Source organism: Pan troglodytes, chromosome X, assembly GCF_028858775.2.
Source record: "Pan troglodytes isolate AG18354 chromosome X, NHGRI_mPanTro3-v2.0_pri, whole genome shotgun sequence".
NCBI classification, from domain to species: Eukaryota; Metazoa; Chordata; class Mammalia; order Primates; family Hominidae; genus Pan; species Pan troglodytes.
In genome coordinates, this window is record NC_072421.2 from 65409170 (window position 1) to 65430244 (window position 21075).

The 21075-nt window shown below is 42.6% G+C and overlaps 1 protein-coding gene across 4 annotated transcripts in view; it reads left to right on the forward strand.

The window, feature by feature from the left end:
• Positions 1-21075, forward strand: part of AR (androgen receptor) — a 184727-nt gene that overhangs the window by 155956 nt on the left and 7696 nt on the right. For all 4 annotated transcript variants that reach the window (XR_008541895.1, XR_008541896.1, XM_054676212.2 and 1 more), the window contains 3 exon segments: positions 9780-10067; positions 15840-15984; positions 20212-20342. Coding sequence is in view for 2 of the 4 variants with exons in the window: in XM_054676212.2 (XP_054532187.1) it covers positions 9780-10067; positions 15840-15984; positions 20212-20342 (564 nt within the window). In the remaining 2 variants the exon portion in view is untranslated.

The window sequence follows — 21075 nt, forward strand, 5'->3', positions numbered from 1 at the left end:
AATTCACCAGTGTACTAACCATTCACACACACACACACACACACACACACACAGACACATGCACACACACCCTACTGTATTGCCTATGTAGAGCCTGAAGATCTTTTAATCTGTCACCATTGGATAAGATAATTTCTAAGGACCCTTCCTGTTTTGTCATGCTGAAAATCTTTAAGCCACTATAGTGTCCCAAATCTATTCCAGTTTGGGCAGATGACTGGAGTATTCTCATAGCCTCCTGTCTATTCCCTTCTGGATTTGATACTAGTTATGAAGTTTGGAGTCAAGGGTGAAGAAGGGAGGCAGGGATGATATAACCCCAGCCCCACTCCTCAACTCTGCTTTTGAGTTAGAAGTAGGGTTCAGGGCTTCAGATTCCTTGGGGAGGCAGTAGAGAGAATATGGGCTTTATAATCAGAAGATGAGGTTCAGATGATTGGGTTCTCACCTTTTTTATAGCTGTGTTACCTCAGTTTATTCATTTGTAAAATAGGGATAAGAAATATCTTTAACCTCCTAAGATCATGTGGAATTAAGTGATGTAATGTGATGAAGCGAGGCACACAGAAGGCCCTGAAAAAATTAGTAGTTACCCTTAAGGGGACTAAATGGTCTGGCAACTCCCGAGCTCAAAGCTAGAAAGGTCCAGTAATGGGGAAGATGGGGTCTTTCTGTAGGAACTGTAGCAGGGGAGCAGATCCTGTAGGCCACCAGTCTGTGGAGCTGTGTCCAAGAACTCATGTTTGCAATAAGTCCACCAAATGACAAGTTATTGTGGGGCTCAGGCCTCTAACTCAAGAAGATGGTCTTGGCCCAGATCATACCTTGCAGCCTGTGCCTTTGGTGGGATGTGGTTGTTGGCAGTGGCTATGCATATCTCCTTATTACTGGCTGTGCCAAAGCCCTGCAGAAATGATTGTTGGACAAAGTCATCTTGCACTCAGGGCTGGTTTTCCAGGCTTCCTGGTTATTTTCCCCTGAGTTCTTCTGTGTTCCTCTTGCAACACCAACGCCACTATTTTCCTCTTCCCTACCCTAGTTGTTGGTCCAAACATGTAATCCATTCTTGCAGTGATTTATTGGGTGACACCATGACTGGAGTTTGCATTGAAGGACTTCTTTTTCTAATTAGAACTAAAAGTCAGTTCCAGGCTGGGTGTGGTGGCTCACGCCTATAATCCCAGCACTTTGGGAGGCCGAGATGGGAGGATTGCTTAAGGCCAGGAGTTTGAGTCCAGCTGGACAGCATAGTGAGATCCCATCTCTACAAAAAATGTTAACCAGGAGTGGTAGTGTACACCTCTGGTCCCAGCTACTTGGGAGACTGAGGAGGGAGAATTGCTTGAGCCCAGGAAGTTGAGGCTACAGTGAGCTTTGATCGTGCCACTGCTCTCCAGCTGAGTGACAGAGGAAGATCCTCCTTCAAAAAATAAATTAAAACTTAAAAAAAAGTCAGTTCCAGGTTGTATCTTTTTTCACAGGGGCCAGACACAGATGAGCAGCAGGTTTTGTTGTATTTATCCATTTAAATTGAGCAATAAAGTTCTCTCTTTGGTTTCTACCTTTCTTATTTATTATTATTATGTTAAAGGGATTAAAGTGGTTTATGGTCTTTCTCAGTGCAACTGCTTATGCTAGACCTCAGAATTATGACCTTTTCAATTATTTATATTTCTGTCTATATAAATACTGGAAAAAATAGTACAAAGTAAGCATCGGGATGCCTAAGGACCTCTAAATTGTGTGTGTGAGCACATGGGGAAGATGGTTCTTAAGGTTTGAGTTTTGGATTATTGTGGTTGTCTTAAATAATGTTATTTCTATCATTCTTTCCAATGACTGTCTCCTAGCATAGTTCCCATTTTACAGACTGATGGCAGAGGCAGAAAGATTCTCTCACTTCTTTGATACTATTGAGGATTTCAGCCTTTCACCGCTCTTCTCCCCTTTGCTAAAAAAGAAAAAAATCAATATGTATGTTACAGTGCATTTTTAAAACTATTTTTTATTATACTTTAAGTTCTAGGGTACGTGTGCACAACTTGCAGGTTTGTTACATATGTATACATGTGCCAAGTTGGTGTGCTGCACCCATTAACTCCTTATTTACATTAAGTATATCTCCTAATGCTATCCCTCCACCCTTCCCCAACCCCACAACAGGCCCCAGTGTGTGATGTTCCCCTTCCTGTGTCCAGGTGTTCTCATTGTTCAATTCCCACCTGTGAGTGAGAACATGCGGTGTTTGGCTTTTTGTCCTTGAGATAGTTTGCTGAGAATGATGGTTTCCAGCTTCATCCATGTCCCTACAAAGGACATGAACTCATCATTTTTTATGGCTGCATAGTATTCCATGGTGTATATATGCCACATTTTCTTAATCCAGTCTATCACTGATGGACATTTGGGTTGGTTCCAAGGCTTTGCTATTGTGAATAGTGCCACAATAAACATATGTGCACATGTGTCTTTATAGCAGCTTGATTTATAGTCCTTTGGGTATATACCCAGTAACGGGATGGCTGGGTGAAATGGTATTTCTAGTTCTAGATCCCTGAGGAATCACCACACTGACTTCCACAATGGTTGAACTAGTTTACAGTCCCACCAACAGTGTAAAAGTGTTCCTATTTCTCCACATCCTTTCCAGCACCTGTTGTTTCCTGACTTTTTAATGATCGCCATTCTAACTGGTGTGAGATGGTATCTCATTGTGGTTTTGATTTGCATTTCTCTGATGGCCAGTGATGATGAGCATTTTTTCATGTGTCTGTTGGCTGCATAAATGCCTTTTTTTGAGAATTATCTGTTAATATCCTCTGCCCACTTTTTGATGGGGTTGTTTGTTTTTTTCTTGTAAATTTGTTTGAGTTCTTTGTAGATTCTGGGTATTTGCCCTTTGTCAGATGAGTAGATGGCAAAAATTTTCTCCCATTCTGTAGCTTGCCTGTTCACTCTGATGGTAGTTTCTTTTGCTGTGTAGAAGCTCTTTAGTTTAATTAGATCCCATTTGTCAATTTTGGCTTTTGTTGCCATTGCTTTTGGTGTTTTAGACATGAAGTCCTTGCCGGTGCCTATGTCATGAATGGTATTGCCTAGGTTTTCTTCTAGTGTTTTATGGTTTTAGGTCTAACATTTAAGTCTTGAATCCATCTTGAATTAATTTTTCTATAAGGTGTAAGGAAGGGATCCAGTTTCAGCTTTCTACATATGGCTAACCAGTTTTCACAGCACCATTTGTTAAATAGGGAATCTTTTCCCCATTTCTTGTTTTTGTCAGGTTTGTCAAAGATCAGATGGTTGTAGATATGTGGCATTATTTCTGAGGGCTCTCTTCTATTCCATTGGTCTATATCTCTGTTTTGGTACCAGTACCATGCTGTTTTGGTTACTGTAGCCTTGTAGTATAGTTTGAAGTCAGGTAGCGTGATACCTCCAGCTTTGTTCTTTTGGCTTAGGATTGTCTTGGCAATACAGGCTCTTTTTTGGTTCCATATGAACTTTAAAGTAGTTTTCTCCAATTCTGTGAAGAAAGTCATTGATAGCTTGATGGGGATGGCATTGAATCTATAAATTACCTTGGGCAGTATGGCCATTTTCACTATATTGATTCTTCCTACCCATGAGCATGGAATGTTCTTCCATTTCTTTGTATCCTCTTTGATTTCATTGAGCAGTGGTTTGTAGTTCTCCTTGAAGAGGTCCTTCACGTCCCTTGTAAGTTGGATTCCTAGGTATTTTATTCTCTTAGAAGCAGTTGTGAATGGGAGCTCACTCATGATTTGGCTTCTGTGTGTTATTGGTGTATAAGAATGCTTGTGATTTTTGCACATTGATTTTGTATCCTGAGACTTTGCTGAAGTTGTTTATCAGCTTAAGGAGATTTTGGGCTGAGACAATGGGGTTTTCTAGATATACAATCATGTCATTTGCAAACAGGGACAATTTGACTTCCTCTTTTCCTAATTGAATACCCTTTATTTCTTTCTGCCCTTTATTTCTTTCTGCTGCCTGATTGCCCTAGCCAGAACTTCCAACACTATGTTGAATAGGAATGGTGAGAGAGGGCATCCCTGTCTTGTGCCAGTTTTCAAAGGGAGTGCTTCCAGTTTTTGCCTATTCAGTATGATATTGGCTGTGGGTTTGTCATAAATAGCTCTTATTATTTTGAGATACGTCCCATCAATACCTAATTTATTGAGAGTTTTTAGCATGAAGGGCTGTTGAATTTTGTCAAAGGCCTTTTCTGCATCTATTGAGATAATCATGTGGTTTTTGTCTTTGGTTCTGTTTGTATGCTCAATTACATTTATTGATTTGCATATGTGGAACCAGTCTTGCATCCCAGGGATGAAGCCCATTTGATCATGGTGGATAAGCTTTTTGATGTGCTGCTGGATTCCGTTTGCCAGTATTTTATTGAGGTTTTTTGCATCGATATTCATCAGGGATATTGGTGTAAAATTCTCTTTTTTTGTTGTGTCTCTGCCAGGCTTTGGTATCAGGATGATGCTGGCCTCATAAAATGAGTTAGGGAGGATTCCCTCTTTTTCTAGTGATTGGAATGGTTTCAGAAGGAATGGTACCAGCTCCTCCTTGTACCTCTGGTAGAATTCAGCTGTGAAATCCATCTGGTCCTGGACTTTTTTTGGTTGGTAAGCTATTAATTATTGCCTCAATTTCAGAACCTGTTATTGGTCTATTAAGAGATTCAACTTCCTCCTAGTTTAGTCTTGGGAGGGTGTATGTGTCGAGGAATTTATCCATTTCTTCTAGATTTTCTAGTTTATTTGCATAGAGGTATTTATAGTATTCTCTGATGGTAGTTTGTATTTCTGTGGGATCGGTGGTGATCTCCCCTTTATCATTTTTTATTGCATCTATTTGATTTTTCTGTCTTTTCTTCTTTATTAGTCTTGCCAGCAGTCTATCAATTTTGTTGATCTTTTCAAAAAACCAGTTCCTGGATTCATTGATTTTTTTGAAGGGTTTCCCATGTCTCTATCTCCTTCAGTTCTGCTCTGATCTTGGTTATTTCTTGCCTTCTGCTAGCTTTTGAATGTGTTTGCTCTTCCTTCTCTAGTTCTTTTAATTGTGATGTTAGGGTGTCAATTTTAGATCTTTCCTGCTTTCTCTTGTGGGAATTTGGTGCTATAAATTTCCCTCTACACACTGCTTTGAATGTGTCCCAGAGATTCTGGTATGTTGTGTCTTTGTTCTCATTGGTTTCAAGGAACATCTTTATTTCTGCCTTCATTTCATTATGTACCCAGTAGTCATTCAGGAGCAGGTTGTTCAGTTTCCATGTAGTAGAGTGGTTTTGAGTGAGTTTCTTAATCCTGAGTTCCAGTTTGATTGCACTGTGGTCTGAGAGACAGTTTGTTATAATTTCTGTTCTTTTACATTTGCTGAGGAGTGTTTTACTTCCAACTCAGTGGTCAATTTTGGAATAGGTGTGGTGTGGTGCTGAGAAGAATGTATATTCTGTTGATTTGGGGTGGAGAGTTCTGTATAAGTCTATTAGGTCCACTTGGTACAGAGCTGAGTTCAATTCCTGGATATCCTTTGTGTCTTGTTGATCTGTCTAATGTTGACAGTGGGGTGTTAAAGTCTCCCATGATTATTGTGTGGGAGTCTAAGTCTTTTTGTAGGTCTCTAAGTAATCACTTTATGAATCTGGTTGTTCCTGTATTGGTGCATATATATTTAGGATAGTTAGTTCTTCTTGTTGAACTGATCCCTTTACCATTATGTAATGGCCTTCTTTGTCTCTTTTGATCTTTGTTGGTTTAAAGTCTGTTTTATCAGAGACTAGCATTGCAATCCCTGCCTCTTTTGGTTTTCCATTTGCTTGGTAGATCTTCCTCCATCCCTTTGTTTTGAGCCTATATGTGTCTCTGCACATGAGATGGGTTTCCTGAATACAGCACACTGATGGGTCTTGACTCTTTATCCAATTTGCCAGTCTGTGTCTTTTAATTGGAGCATTTAGGTTAATATTTACATTTAAGGTTAATATTGTTATATGTGAATTTGATCCTGTCATTGTGATGTTAGCTGGTTCTTTTGCTCGTTGGTTGATGCAGTTTCTTCCTAGCATCGATGGTCTTTACAATTTGGCATGTTTTTGCAGTGGCTGGTACCGGTTGTTCCTTTCCATGTTTAGTGCTTCCTTCAGGAGCTCCTGTAGTGCAGGCCTGGTGGTGACAAAATCTCTCAGCATTTGCTTGTTTGTAAAGTATTTTATTTCTCCTTCACTTATGAAGCTTAGTTTGGCTGGATATGAAATTCTGGGTTGAAAATTCTTTTCTTTAAGAATGGTGAATATTGGCCCCCACTCTCTTCTGGCTTGTAGAGTTTCTGCCGAGAGATCCACTGTTAGTCTGATGGCTTCCCTTTGTGGGTAACCCGACCTTTCTCTCTGGCTGCCCTTAACATTGTATCCTTCATTTTAACTTTGGTGAATCTAATAATTATGTGTCTTGGAGTTGCTCTTCTCGAGGAGTATCTTTGTGGCGTTCTCTGTATTTCCTGAATGTGAATGTTGGCCTGTCTTGCTAGGTTGGGGAAGTTCTCCTGGGGAATATCCTGCAGAGTGTTTTCCAACTTGGTTCCATTCTCCCTGTCACTTTCAGGTACACCAATCAGATGTAGATTTGGTCTTTTCACATAGTCCCATATTTCTTGGAGGCTTTGTTCGTTTCTTTTTACTCTTTTTTTCTCTAAACTTCTCTTCTCGCTTCATTTCATTCATTTGATCTTCAATCACTGATACTCTTTCTTCCAGTTGATCGAATCAGCTACTGAAGCTTGTGCCTTCGTCATATAGTTCTCGTGCCATGGTTTTCAGCTCCCTCAGGTCATTTAAGGCCGTCTCTACATTGATTATTCTAGTTAGCCATTCGTCTAATCTTTTTTCAAGGTTTTTATCTTCTTTGCGATGCGTTCAAACTTCCTCCTTTAGCTTGGAGAAATTTGGTCGTCTGAAGCCTTCTTCTCTCAACTCATCAAAGTCATTCTCCATCCAGGTTTGTTCTGTTGCTGGTGAGGAGCTGTGTTCCTTTGGAGGAGGAGAGGGACTCTGATTTTTAGAATGTTTCAGTTTTTCTGCTCTGTTTTTTCCCCATCTTTGTGGTTTTATCTACCTTTGGTCTTTGATGATGGTGACATACAGATGGGATTTTGGTGTGGATGTCCTTTCTGTTTGTTAGTTTTCCTTCTAACAATCAGGACCCTCAGCTGCAGGTCTGTTGGAGTTTGCTGGAGGTCCACTCCAGACCCTGTTTGCCTGGGTGTCGGCAGCAGAGGCTGCAGAACAGCGAATATTGCTGAACAGCAAATGTTGCTGCCTACTCATTCTTCTGGAAGTTTCGTCTCAGAGGGGTACCTAGCCATGTGAGGTATCAGTCTGCCCCTACTGGTGGGTGTCTCCCAGTTAGGCTACTCGGGGGTCAGGGAGCCACTTGAGGAGGCAGTCTGTCCGTTCTCAGATCTCCAGCTGTGTGCTGGGAGAACCACTACTCTCTTCAAAGCTGTCAGACAGGGACATTTAAGTCTGCAGAGGTTTCTGCTGCCTTTTGTTCAGCTATGCCCTGCCCCCAGAGGTGGAGTCTACAGAGGCATGCAGGCCTCCTTGAGTTGCGGTAGGCTCCACCCAGTTCGAGCTTCCCAGCTGCTTTGTTTACCTACTCAAGCCTCAGCAATGGCGGGTGCCCCTCCCCCAGCCTCACTGCTGCCTTGCAGTTCGATTTCAGACTGCTCTGCTAGCAGTGAGCGATGCTCCATGGGCGTGGGACCCTCCGAGCCAGGTGTGGGATATAATCTCCTGGTGTGCCGTTTGCTAAGACCATTGGAAAAGTGCAGTATTAGGGTGGGAGTGACCCAATTTTCCAGGTGCCGTCTGTCACAGCTTTGCTTGGCTAGGAAAGGGAATTTCCTGACCCTTTGCACTTCCCGGGTGAGGCGATGCCTCTCCCTGCTTTGGCTCACACTTGGTGCACTGCACCCACTGTCCTGCACCCACTGTCCAACAAGTCCCAGTGAGATGAACCCGGTACCTCAGTCGGAAATGCAGAAATCACTCATCTTCTGCGTCGCTCACGCTGGGAGCTGTAGACTGGAGCTGTTCCTATTCGGCCATCTTATGAATCATGCATGTTCAACTATGAGCAACTATGTGTATTCAATGGGAAATGGAATACCATAAAATTACCATATGTTGAGCCCAAAATGATAGGATAGAATTTGATAGTCTGAGGATGGAAAGGACCTTCAAGGCCACTTTTAAAAACCCAATTCCCATCTGATGCTTGAATTCTTAACCACTGTGCGTCTAGTATTTTCTCATTTCCAGTGATATGTGTGCCTGCCAACCTTTCCGTCTCCAAGAGCTTTAACTATCAAAATGTATGTGTGTGTGTTTGTGTGTGTGCATGTGTGTGTGAGTGTGCGTGTGTGTGTGTGTGTGTGTGTGTTTAGAGAGAGAGAGAGAGAGACAGAAAGAGAAGGAGAGACTAAAATCCAATTCACTGTTCTTTCTGGGACCCAAAGAACAAGTCTAGTCATTCTCCATTTCTAGTCTCTTTCCCTAGCAATCGGCTAGACATGCTAGACATAGACACATGTACATCACTCCTTTGAATTACAACATTCAGTATTTGTCTATCACTTATATGATAAAATACAAACTTAGTTTTTATTTTTATTTTTTTAGAGACAGTGTTTTACTATGTCAGCCAGGCTAGAGCATCAGTGGCACAATCATAGCCCACTGCAGCCTGGAACCCCTGGGCTCAAGCAATCCTTCCACCTCTGCCTCCTGAGTAGCAGAGACTACAGATGTGCACCACCAGACCCAGCTAATTTGGTTTTTTACTATTTTTTGTGGAGATGGTGTATTGTCTTGTGGTGTTGCTCAGGCTGATCTTGAGCTCCTGGCCTCAAGCACTCCTCCCATCTCAGCCTCCCAAAATGGCTGGGATTACAGGCATGAACCACCTTACCCAGCCAGATTTCTTAATATGATATACATGCTCCTTTAAAATCAAACACCATCTTTGCTTTCAACCTCATTATTAACCACTTTCCCATATATGCAACATATGTTTCAGCCATACTAGTGTCTAGTTTTTCCCCGAACACTCCTTGGTGTTTTTGTTTATGCCCTTTCTGCCCACCTTTGCCTGGTGAAATCCTCATCAATCTTCAAATTCTAGGTCAAATACTATCTTCCATATAAAGCATTTTCTAAACGCACCTATGTGAAAAGATTAGTGTTTTCCTATTTTGTTGATGCCTCCATTGCTGCATTTTCCAGTCCAACGTTTTCTAGAATTGATTGTGGCCAGGCTACCAGACTGGGCCAGGGCCTGTGTCTTTTCTGTCACCCAGAAGCAAAGGTCTAACAAAGGATATCTGCTGAATGAATGAACGAAAATGAATCATTAATATATTAGTAAATAAGTTAATTAAAGTTCCAGGTATGAATACTGAAGGCTGCATTCAGGCAGAGCTGGATCCAAGGATATGCTAGGTTGGTCTAGCACAAGAATCAGAGTTTTCCTCTGCAAGCTATGAAAAATTTGGGTTTAGCAGGTATTTGGGATGATGAATTATACATTTAACCAGTGTCGAATGAGCACTTGTCCTTAAGGAGTTTAGAGTCTGTGACCAGGGAGAATGGTGATTTTCTTAGCTAGGGCAGTTTTTCTAAAAAGGTAGTTGCATTGTGTGTTTTTGACCACTGATGATAAATTCAAGTTTCTCTTCCTTCCCAATAGCCCGGAAGCTGAAGAAACTTGGTAATCTGAAACTACAGGAGGAAGGAGAGGCTTCCAGCACCACCAGCCCCACTGAGGAGACAACCCAGAAGCTGACAGTGTCACACATTGAAGGCTATGAATGTCAGCCCATCTTTCTGAATGTCCTGGAAGCCATTGAGCCAGGTGTAGTGTGTGCTGGACACGACAACAACCAGCCCGACTCCTTTGCAGCCTTGCTCTCTAGCCTCAATGAACTGGGAGAGAGACAGCTTGTACACGTGGTCAAGTGGGCCAAGGCCTTGCCTGGTAAGGAAAAGGGAAGTGGGAGCATGAGATAAGGGGGATCATATTTAGTGAACGCTCCTATGGACCAGCCACCATGTCTGGTGCTTTTCTGCCCATTAACTCAGGCAGTCTTCATCATAACCCTGTGGGAGAGGGATTGTTACAAGTCTCAATTTAAACATACAGGGATCGAAACTCAGAAAGCAAAGAGAAAGATAGTATTATCGGGTGTCTTATGTGGCCCACATTGATGCACAGCAGTCATGCTTTCATATTCAACTCACAAAAATGGTCAGCAAATTTTCCATTAATCACAAATCACATAGACATACCCATATATGCCTTAGGATGCTCTTCTATATTTGCACACACAGGCTCACCCCAAAGATAATCTCTAGCTTGACTGACATTCTGTCTTCAATGTCATCTTTAGGAGCTATATCATGGGAACTCTCATAATATGGTATGGTGGAAAGAACATGAGGTTGGGAATCAGAACACTTCGGGTCTACTCTTAGCTCTGCTAGTAACTTATTGTGTGATCCCTTCCCCTTCTGGGTCTCAATTTCTCTATCTGTATAATGTATAAAGCGTGGTTTGTATCAAATTGATGGTTTCCAGTTTTTGAAAAAAGGAACGCTTTTTGCACCTTAAACTACCTAAGGAATCATAATGGGAGGAAAGATTAGGTAATAGTGAAAGAATTACCAAGTGTTGGTCTAACAGAAGTTGGATAACAGAAGTTCCTCAGTGATGGGGAACTCACTTCTTTCTTATGTCATCTGTTGTTTAAACAAGTCTGGTTATTAAAATATTACAGCTTAAGGAATTCTTAGAGATCCTCTATCCAATGATTCACAAACTTTCCTTTAGCAGCCAAGTGCTTTATTTCTCAAAAGAATTGTACACAGATACAAGTGGAGCTAGTTTATTTAAAGCCAGAGCCTGTAGCTTGGGCCTCACCAGTTCAGCCTCTTTCTCTCTATCCCAGGGAAGCCCTAGGTCACTCTTGCAAAATCTTAGGACTCCAAGGAACACAGTTTGAAAACCAGTGAAGTATATGCCCTTTAAAGGTTCTCCTAATCCTGCAATTATGATTCAAAGATTCTTTTGAAATAACAACAACCAAACCTTCTCTTGTGGAGTCAAAGATTAACCTGCCTTTCAATAATAACTGCCATTCAGGTAGAAATTTATAGTGAGCAGAGCAATTTTGTATGTATTACCTGAATTGATTCTTATAGGAATCCTATAAAATGAGATTCTTTCTCTTATTTTACAGATCAAATAGGGAAGCTGTGAGAATGATGTGATTGGCCTATAGTTACATAGTCAGAAAATAGCAGGACCAGAACTTGAGCCCAGGTTCTCTCCTGATTCCAAATTCTCTCTATTCCACTCCACCTGTAGGCTGTAGCACCACTGCAGTTCTGTAGCTCTGGGCTTTACAGTGAGGGGCCAAGGCTTCATTGAAGGCCACTTGGGTCATACTATGGGCTTGTTGCATTTGAAGACATTTCATGTTGTCTGTCAAGTCTTAGATTTGTATTTCCAACTCACAGGGCCTGGTCACAGCCCTAACCATCTCTTATACCTTCTCAGCTTGGGAAGCTGAGGTTGACTAGCCAATAAGAACACTGGGAAGGAAACCCAAGGACTCTGACTGGATATGCTCTGTGCCAAAACAGAGGGTTCACTCAGAGAGGAAAAATATAAAAAAGAAAAAGGAGAAGGTTGCTTTAATTCTTATCACTTTTTCATCTGGATATTTTGATATCATGTGTTTGACAGAGATTCAAAGTTTAATCTTTCCAAGCAGTTTCCAAACACTTATCTCATTTTATAGGCTACAGAGCTTTTTCATATATATGATCCCACTTAATCTTTACAACAATTCTATGAATCATAGAGACTATTATTTCCATTTCACATGCCAAGGCTCAAAGAGGTTAACTAACTTGCTCCATTTGGTCACTTAACACATGGAACCAGAACTTGACCTAGACCTTCGGGTTTCTAAATTGGTTACCTTGATAACAACCTAGTGCAAAACACTATAGCAGAATTTGTATGACTTGGGATCACTGGGGCTTTCCTTGGCCCAACCACCAAGATGGAAAGCCCCCTCCCCTTACATTAACAAATCTGCAAGCCAATATCAGTTCACCATCTAGCTTGCCAGACTAAATGATTTCTGACCCCAAGTCTTTTAAAAGAATAGCTTCAAAAGAAAGCCAATTACCACATTCACAAGAACTGTTCTTCATATTATCTATAATTACCTACAAGTACAAGTAATTTGCTAATTCAATAGATTGAGTTCTTGACCTGTAAGATGAACTGTGCTAGGCCCCTAATAAGATAAATTTTGTTTTAAGTTTTCTGTGACAGTAAAGATGTATGAAAATTGCCTAGTAGAGTACCTGGCACATTAATAAATGATAACTGTTAATTTGGAGTGGGTGAGTAGACTGGGTGTGCACAGTATATTTAGAATCAAATTTATCTGGTTTGGAATCCTAGCTATGGACTAGTTCTGTGACCTTGAGCAAATCACATGTCTTCTCTGTGCTTCTGTGTCCTCATTTGTAAGATGATAGAATAATCACTACCTTTCAAATTGTTGTCAACAAAAAGATTATGTATAAAGAGCACCTAGTAACGTAGCCTGAAACATAGTCAATGCTCTGTAAATGGTGGTTTATTATTATGAGACTTGAATGCTAAGCCACTGCTTTCAAGAAACTCAATTTTAGCTACCACTTGCCTTGCCTAGAAGCTCATGCATGGACCCCAAGGTGAAATTGTCTTCTCTGAAGACCTCGGCTGGCAGATGTACTACAGCAGCAAAGATTTCCAAACTGGCCTTTCTTTGAGCCCATTCTCCCAGACTAGACAGGAGACTACAAGTTTCTGCTGCACATGAAAAAAATATGATGTCAATTGGATTCTAGTGAGAAAACAGAGTCTCAAAGAAACTGCTTCTGCTCCCTAGCGTGTTTAATGTGTTTCAGAACCTGAGAATGACTCCTCTCTGTTTCTCCAGAACAGCCTAACACAGTGGCAAATGGGTGTTGAGTGAATGCATACTTAAGGAAATCTGTAGGGTTGCAGCTACTCTTTCCTTGATAGTCATGTAGGCTACTTCAGAGATTGGGCATTAGAGAACAGAGTCAGGTATTATAATCAGATTAGACTCTAGGGAGATTAGCCAGCCATATTGCTGATATGTGCACTGTTACTGTGTTTGAGTGCTAAGCAGCTCTCATTAAGGACGGTTAATTAATATTATGGCCAAATTAAGCTTTCCCTTTTCTCTCCTCTTTGTTAGTTCGGTGGCATTTTAGGGAGAAAAAAATAAGCATCAGTATGGACAATTTGCTTGATACCTGTACAATTTAATTCTCATCCTTCCATGTGCCTTCACATTCACACATTCCACCAGAAGACCAAGGTTGACCAGCCAAAAGCTTTTCTTGCTCCCCACTGCCTCCTACCCAAGATATTCAGGGTCATCCTCCCAGGCCTCTTCTCTAAGAGATCCTTGGTTGCTACATGCTTAGACCCTGCTTCTTATTTCCTGCTGAGAAGGGTCAGTCCAAGGCATTCTGTGCTACAGAAGGGTTCCAGGCAGGAACTACTCTGGGATCTGAGGCTCCAGCCGGTCTGTCAGCGTGTCATTGCAGTGAAGGTGGGAAGCACAGGCCTGGGAGCTAAGACTGCTAAGATGAGGGACTCTAGAATCCCTGATACCTGGAAGGCCTAGGATCTAAAAGAAAAGAACAGGGAAATGGGGCTATATGAGTGGACAGGGACCAACCAAGCAGAACAATGTGTCTGGATAATGTAGACTTCAGACCTGATCCTATGGCTGACAAAAGCTGGTGACCTTGGTAGTTCCTGAGCTGTAACCTTCAGCAGTGGAGTAGAAAAAACACTGGAGAAGAGAATCAGAACACCTGGGTTCTAGTATTAGTTCAGCCACATATAAACCATATGACCTTGGGTAAGTCAGTTTATTTCTCTGGCCCTCATGTTCCTTGTTGGTAAAATAAGTGCCACATCACCTAACCTCTGGGATTATTGTGAGAGTTAAATTAGGTCATCAACAGGAAAGTGAGAAGTTTGATCTAAATTTGGGGAAGCATTCCTAATGAGGTATGATTACAAAATTTCAGATAATTCTGGATTTGTTGGTGAGAAGAGAGAGTGTTGGTAGGGACGAGCTCTGAGGTGATGCCTTTATAACTTTAAGCATCCAACTGTTTCAAAACCTCCAGGAGAACATGGCCATGTCTGTTCTACCTGTGTATTATTGTAGACGTAGCTTCTGGGAACCTCTGCTCTCTGAGCTTAAGGGAGGTAATTTGGAGATCATTTAATTCTCATTTTACAAAAGGAAAAAAAAATTGAGGGTCTTTAGGCCATTTGTTTAGGTAATATTTCTTAAGTGCCCACTCAAATACGTGGACTGTACTAAGTACTAGGGAGGTAAAGATAAATACAAAGATATGGTCCCTGTCTTCAAGAAGCTCCAAGTCTTGTGGGGGAGACAGACATGTATATACATAGACTTCAATGCTGTGTAATGACTGCTATAATTGGGTGAGGCTACACAAGGTGCAATGAGAATGTAAAAGAAGAATCTTTAAGCCTTCTTCTTGGATGAGTTGGGAAAGGCTTCACAGAAGAGGTAGCCTTTGAGTGAAGACTTGAAAGATGAGTAGTGTTTACCGGATGAAAGGCCTGAGAAGGAGGAATGCATTCTAGGCAAAAGTAACTGCCTGTGCAGAGATAACAGAGATATAGAGGCATGTGAGAGGGCAAGTGGCAAGAGATCAGTCTAGGTAGGCAGGTCATAAAGGGCCTATTCATGTATAATGATGGCAGTAAGATGGGGATGGCAGTAGGGTGGGAAATTAGTAGGGCCAGGGTACCTATTGAGTAGAAAAGAATGGAGAGGAAATGCCAGGCAGAAAGAGGATGGACGCAAGAGAGGGAACATGAAAGTGGTGAACAGGTGGCAGTGGCTGTCAAGACATCTCTCCATACCCTGTACACTGTATGTAATATCCATCTCCCAGGGTTGTTAGAAGGGTCAAACCAGATCATAGCTGGAAAACAGCTTTGTGAAGTGAAAACTGCTGTTTATGTGGGAGAAATGATTGTTAAACTGCATCTTTGGAAAGGTGAAGTGATCAAGAGCACAGACCTTGGAATCTGACTGCTTTGCTTTGTAACTTGGTCTGCCAATTACTAGCTGTATGATCTTGGACAAGTTCCTTAACCTCTCTCTGACTCACTTGTACTGGTTCACAGAATGGAGATAATAATAGTACTTACTTTACTCATTGTTGTGAATATTAAATGAGATAATATAAGTGCTTAGAAAAGAGTTAAATGTACCCCATAAATACATACAACTATCATGTACCCAAAATTATTTTTAATTTTTTTAAAAAAGAGCAATCCAATAGCAAAAGAAAAAAAGAGTTCACTCATATAAGCAGTCAATAAGTGTTAGATTATTTTTCTCTTACAACTGACAATGCCCTTTTTGTCTCCATCATCATCTCATTTGAGCAGCTCAGGGAAGTAGGGAGGATAAGGAATATTATCCTCACCATATAGTTTGTGCTTTTCCCCACCATCCCTTAATGGCCAGCCTGGATGGTCCCTGGGGATCCTTAGGGGATGCCCGAATACCAGAGCATCTCTGCCCAACAGGGACTCAGACTTAGCTCAGCCCGTCAGTACCCAGACTGACCACTGCCTCTGCCTCTTCTTCTCCAGGCTTCCGCAACTTACACGTGGACGACCAGATGGCTGTCATTCAGTACTCCTGGATGGGGCTCATGGTGTTTGCCATGGGCTGGCGATCCTTCACCAATGTCAACTCCAGGATGCTCTACTTCGCCCCTGATCTGGTTTTCAATGAGTAAGTGCTCCTGGGGCCCAGACCTCACTAAAATACAGCAGCTTGGCCAGACCCGGTTGGTGGTGATGGTGATGGGGTGACAGTGAAGCTTAGCTCATTTGATCTGCAGTTGTCGCAGCGGATGCCCCAGCCAGCCAATCCAGTATGAGGCAGCTTTGCCCTGGCTTTCAGCCAACTGGTAGGAGCCCAGGAGGATGGTGCTGAGACCACCCCTTTCACACCCAAGAACCAATCCTAGTCATGTTTCTGGTCTGCTTTGCAGCTTATCTCAAAACCACATGGAAAGATTCCTCCCCTTCACATATAAAAGAGACAGAAAGACTCTGGCTTTAAGGGCTGGAGTTTCTTGGGTTCTTTTGCTACCACCAAAGGCTACTTCTAGTCACCATTTGCTGAGCAACTAGTTTGTGCCAAGACTATGCTAGATACTTTCTAAATCCTAGCTCATTGAGTCCTCATGGTGACCTGACCTCCCCTTTTTATAGATAACACTATTTTTTTATGGATGGGGAAAATCAGGCTCAGCAAAATAAAGTGACTCACCCAAAGTCACAGAGCTAGTGCCTGTTGGAGACAAGATTCAAACGTATGTCCCTGTCGATCTCAGCTCTTCTGCGTCATGGTGGTAACTGATGGGAAGGAGTACCTCTACCGCTCTCTGGCTGTGTGACCTTGGTACTGCCATTTTCCTTCCCTTAAACAGCTTTACTTAATACCTGCCCTGCCACCAGCTCCATATAACATCATGAATTTGGCCAGTGGCTCAGATTTTGGAATTACATTTTTCTCCACTAAAATCTCAGTTCTACTATTTTCTTAGTCAGCATCTTTGGGAAAGACCCTTAACTTTTCCCACCCTCAATTTCTTCATCCATTAATGATAACAGAACCTTCATAAGTAATTTCTTATGATAACTAAATGGGAACTGACAGATGTGGAATGTCTGGCCCATAGTAGGCAAGAAGGAAAAAAAAAGTCCCTTTCTGATTCACCCTTTCCCTAATAGTGATACATTTTTTTTTCCCCGAGATGGGGTTTTGCTCTGCCACCCAGGCTGGAGGGCAGTGGTGCAATGATCTCGGCCCACTGCAACCTCCACCTCCCTGGTTCAAGCAATTCTCCTGCCTCAGCTTCCCGAGTAGCTGGGATTATAGTTGCCCGCCACCGTGTCCATCTAATTTTTGTATTTTTGGTAGAGACGGGATTTCACCATGTTAGCCAGGCTGGTCTCAAACTCCTGACCTCATGATCTGCCCACCTCAGCCGGGCATGATAATCTTTTCTATGTCTGCTGTATGAGGTCCCTCGATGGCATTGTGAATGGAGCTGGCCAGAGAGATCTTCCCAAGGACCTTGAGCTAGTCTCACCACAGAGAATCCTTCCAGTCAGGACAGGAATTGACCTTCCCCCCTCTTCAGCCCTCTAACCCAGAAGAGTCTTAAAATAAAATCTACAGGCCAGTGGTTCCTTCCAGTACAGCACTGCAATGCGAGGGAGAGTGAGCGTCCCCAGCTGCCCTCTCCCAACCCTGCCAGCCTGGTAGCCGAAAGCTAAGAATAACCACTAGGCTTTTGGCACAAACTGCTTTGTGGTTTTCAGATCTCCGCAAAGTTGCCTATGATGCCATCTTCTGGGGCAGGCCTTGAAAAGCCCCCTAACTGTTCATCTCCCATCCTTAAACCCCTGCTGCCCTTAAGCAGTTGAATCAACTCCATGAGCACCTGCTCTACCTTCCCCAGAGCCCTGAGACCTTTGGAGCTTTGAAAAGTGATAATTGGTTGTTCTCTAAATCCTCATTTCCTTCTCTACCTCTGAGTAAGCATGTGGCATCCCACCTCGGCTTCCTGGTCCAGTCTTGTTCATCTTATAAAAAGGCCTCCCTACAGGTTCAGAGGCCTAGACCCATCAAACCCAGGGCTCCTGAAACAATAGGACCCCTATTCCTCCTGTAGGAAACCACTGTGTTAGAGCTCTCAGGGTGTCTACAAACATCTAGATAAGTGTTTCTCAACATGGATTCTGTTGACATATTGGGAAAAATAATTTTGTCATTATGTAGAATATGGTTAACATACCTGGCACCAGCCTACTCTATACCAAATAGGATTCCAGTCATTCTGACAGCCCAAACTGCTCCCACACATTTCTGACACCCACTGAAGAGGCAGTACTCTCCAGTTGAGTGCAACTAATCCCTGCCAGCCTTCCTAAGGTGCTAATGGGGAGCCTCAGACCCAAAGAGAGAGATAAGAACTTGTCCAATGTAGGTCAACCCATTTGCTGATCTCTTCAACACCAAGCTCTATTATCAGCCCTGTTTTTTTCTCTTTCTCTCTTTGTAGAGATCACATGTTGTGAGGATAATGAGCTTGAACCTTAGCTGTGTGACCTTGGGCAAATTACTGAACTTCTATGTGCCGCAAATTTTATCTGGAGACTGCTGAAGAGTATTATAATAGCACCTTTCTATATGTCATTTATTGAACACCTGCTATGTGTCAGGCACTGTGCTCAGTGTTTTCCAATCTTCATTTCTCCTCTTATTTTCTCTCTTGCACTCCCACCACCTTCTTCTCTTCCTAAATTCCATTCCTGCCTCATTTTTCTACCCTCCATTCTCCTCTCTCTTCCTTCCTTTAACTGTCTCCCTAGTATTTTTCCCCTTTTCCCCCTTTCTTTTCCCCTTCCCCCATGAATTTCTTCTCTTTCCTTTCCCCTTCTCTTTCCTTTCCCCTTCTCTTTCCTCCATTCCCCACTTTTTCTGCCCCTGAGGTCTGCAGCAATGTTAAAGGAATCCTCATTCCAGCATTGTGATTTCAATGGTAAAAAGATTGCAGCATTGTCATCAACAGAGGTGGGAAAGTACATTGGAGACTGGAGCAGGGCCAGACCTCAGGGTCAGCCAATCTTACTAAAAAATTCTCTACAGTGAAAGAGCTTGGAGCAACACTGTTCTGCTCAATTGATTTGTGATACCATCTAAACACTTCCTCTTTCTAGTTGGGCTTCAGCCTGAGTTGAATAATTCTACACCATCTGCCCTCTTCTCTCTTTCTCCAGGACAGCCAAGATCTCTCTGAGATAGGATGCTGAGCTTCCACCCAGACAATACCAGGCCTGCTCATCCTATGGAGTAGGCTAGTGGCTTGGAAACCAAAATGTCAAACCATAGCCTTTAGGCTCCATCTGGGAGGTCTTTGTCCTCACCACTTAAGTGGGTGTCAAATTTCCTTCCCTTTCTGCACATGCTGCACAATTTCTGTCTTACACACACACACACACACACACACACACACACGATTTTTGAAGTGCTGAAAACTGGAAGGCCTACTAGCATGAGGATGCTGTGTCTTCTCTTAGAGGTATGCCATGGTCAGCCATGGAACCGAGAGGTTGCTCTTCCTTGAAAAGCTGGCCAAGCATTGGCCACTTCCCCATATAATTTATAGGTGATAATGTGGTGATCTGTTCAGAAGTGACTATAATAAATGCAACTCACATATGTCTACAGTTTCCAAACTGTGGTAAGGAGCAGCCAGCATATGAGGGAATGGGCTCCCCTTCAGCAGGGGACATTTAAACTAGACATTCAAAAACACTCCCTGGCAGATTTAACATTGGAACTCGTTTTGAAAGAACAATGTGGAATCTCCTTCACTGGGAGTTTTTGAATAAGTATTAAATTTCTAGTATTCCAGGCCAGAGGCAAAGGGGTCAACAGGATGACCAAACACTTCGGGTCATTTGCAAATCTTGATGTCCTGATGTTAAGAGCTGACTACTGGGGCTTCTCCTAAAAATCCTTCATGTTGAGCTGCCTGGAAAGCAGGTTCTCGTTCTGGCTGTAGCTGAGATGTTAGAACTGTAGTCAGGGAGACCATGTGCCTCCCCCATTGTGTTCATTTGGTTAGGCTTTCCTGTCCCTGACTCAGAAAACAGAAGGGGCACAGAGACCTGGAAATTCCATGTGCTAACCCATATCCTGGCCAGAGAAGATGAGTAGTTATCAGGGTGTCAGGATTTTGGAAAACAGAGAGAGAAAAAAAACAAACAAACAGACAAACAAACAAACAAAAAAACCTTTTCCTGGTCCCTGGAGCACCAGCAGGAGAAACAGCAAGCTCTTCTTGGAAAACCTGGCGAGGGAGGGCAATCAGAGACATTCCCTCTGGGCTTATTGTAAGCTTCCCCTCATTCCTTTTTCCTCTGTGTATCTCCTTCCCAGGTACCGCATGCACAAGTCCCGGATGTACAGCCAGTGTGTCCGAATGAGGCACCTCTCTCAAGAGTTTGGATGGCTCCAAATCACCCCCCAGGAATTCCTGTGCATGAAAGCACTGCTACTCTTCAGCATTAGTAAGTGCCTAGAAGTGCAGGGAATGCCCCCTGAGGGCACAGAGATTCAGAGAGGACCACTTTTGCCATTAAAACATTATTAGGGAAAAGCCAGCTCCTGGACATTTCCCTTCTTCATTCCCCCTCCCCATCCCCACTCTACTCTCTCTCAGCATCATTTTCCTAACAAGAAACAATTTCATGACTAGAAGCCAATTTATTTGCTAGAAGTCAACCTCCATCGGATTCCCCACCTATCCCCAGTCTGTCTTTGGGACAAGGCCTTTTTGACTGGTTACAGCAGGTCTCTGAATTTTTCCATAGCTTCTGCTATAGAAACAGACATGGGCCACCTTGTATTCTTTGCAGGGCAGTAGAGCAGGAGGCATTTCCTCCTGGAAAGATTTCCTCTTCTGCCAACAGGAGGAGATCTATGTAAGCAACTCAGATAGGATTTGTATGGCAGCCAAGGAACTTTTCTTTAATATCTTTTCTAAGAGCCCTCTCTTAGCCCCTACGGAGGGAGAAGGGCAAAATTTGATATTCAAAGCTATGTGTTTTGGTTATCTAAATCAGGGTTTTACTGTGAATGACATAAAAGCTTAGGTCCTAAAAAATGAGTATCTGAGAAGAGTAGAAAAAGAAAAGGTTCAGGAAATTTGATTTACTTGACTCCTTTCAGATCGGATCCAGCTATCCTTTCCCCCTGAGATCTCCCTGACAGACTGAAGGCCCCAAGCACACAGACTTCAAC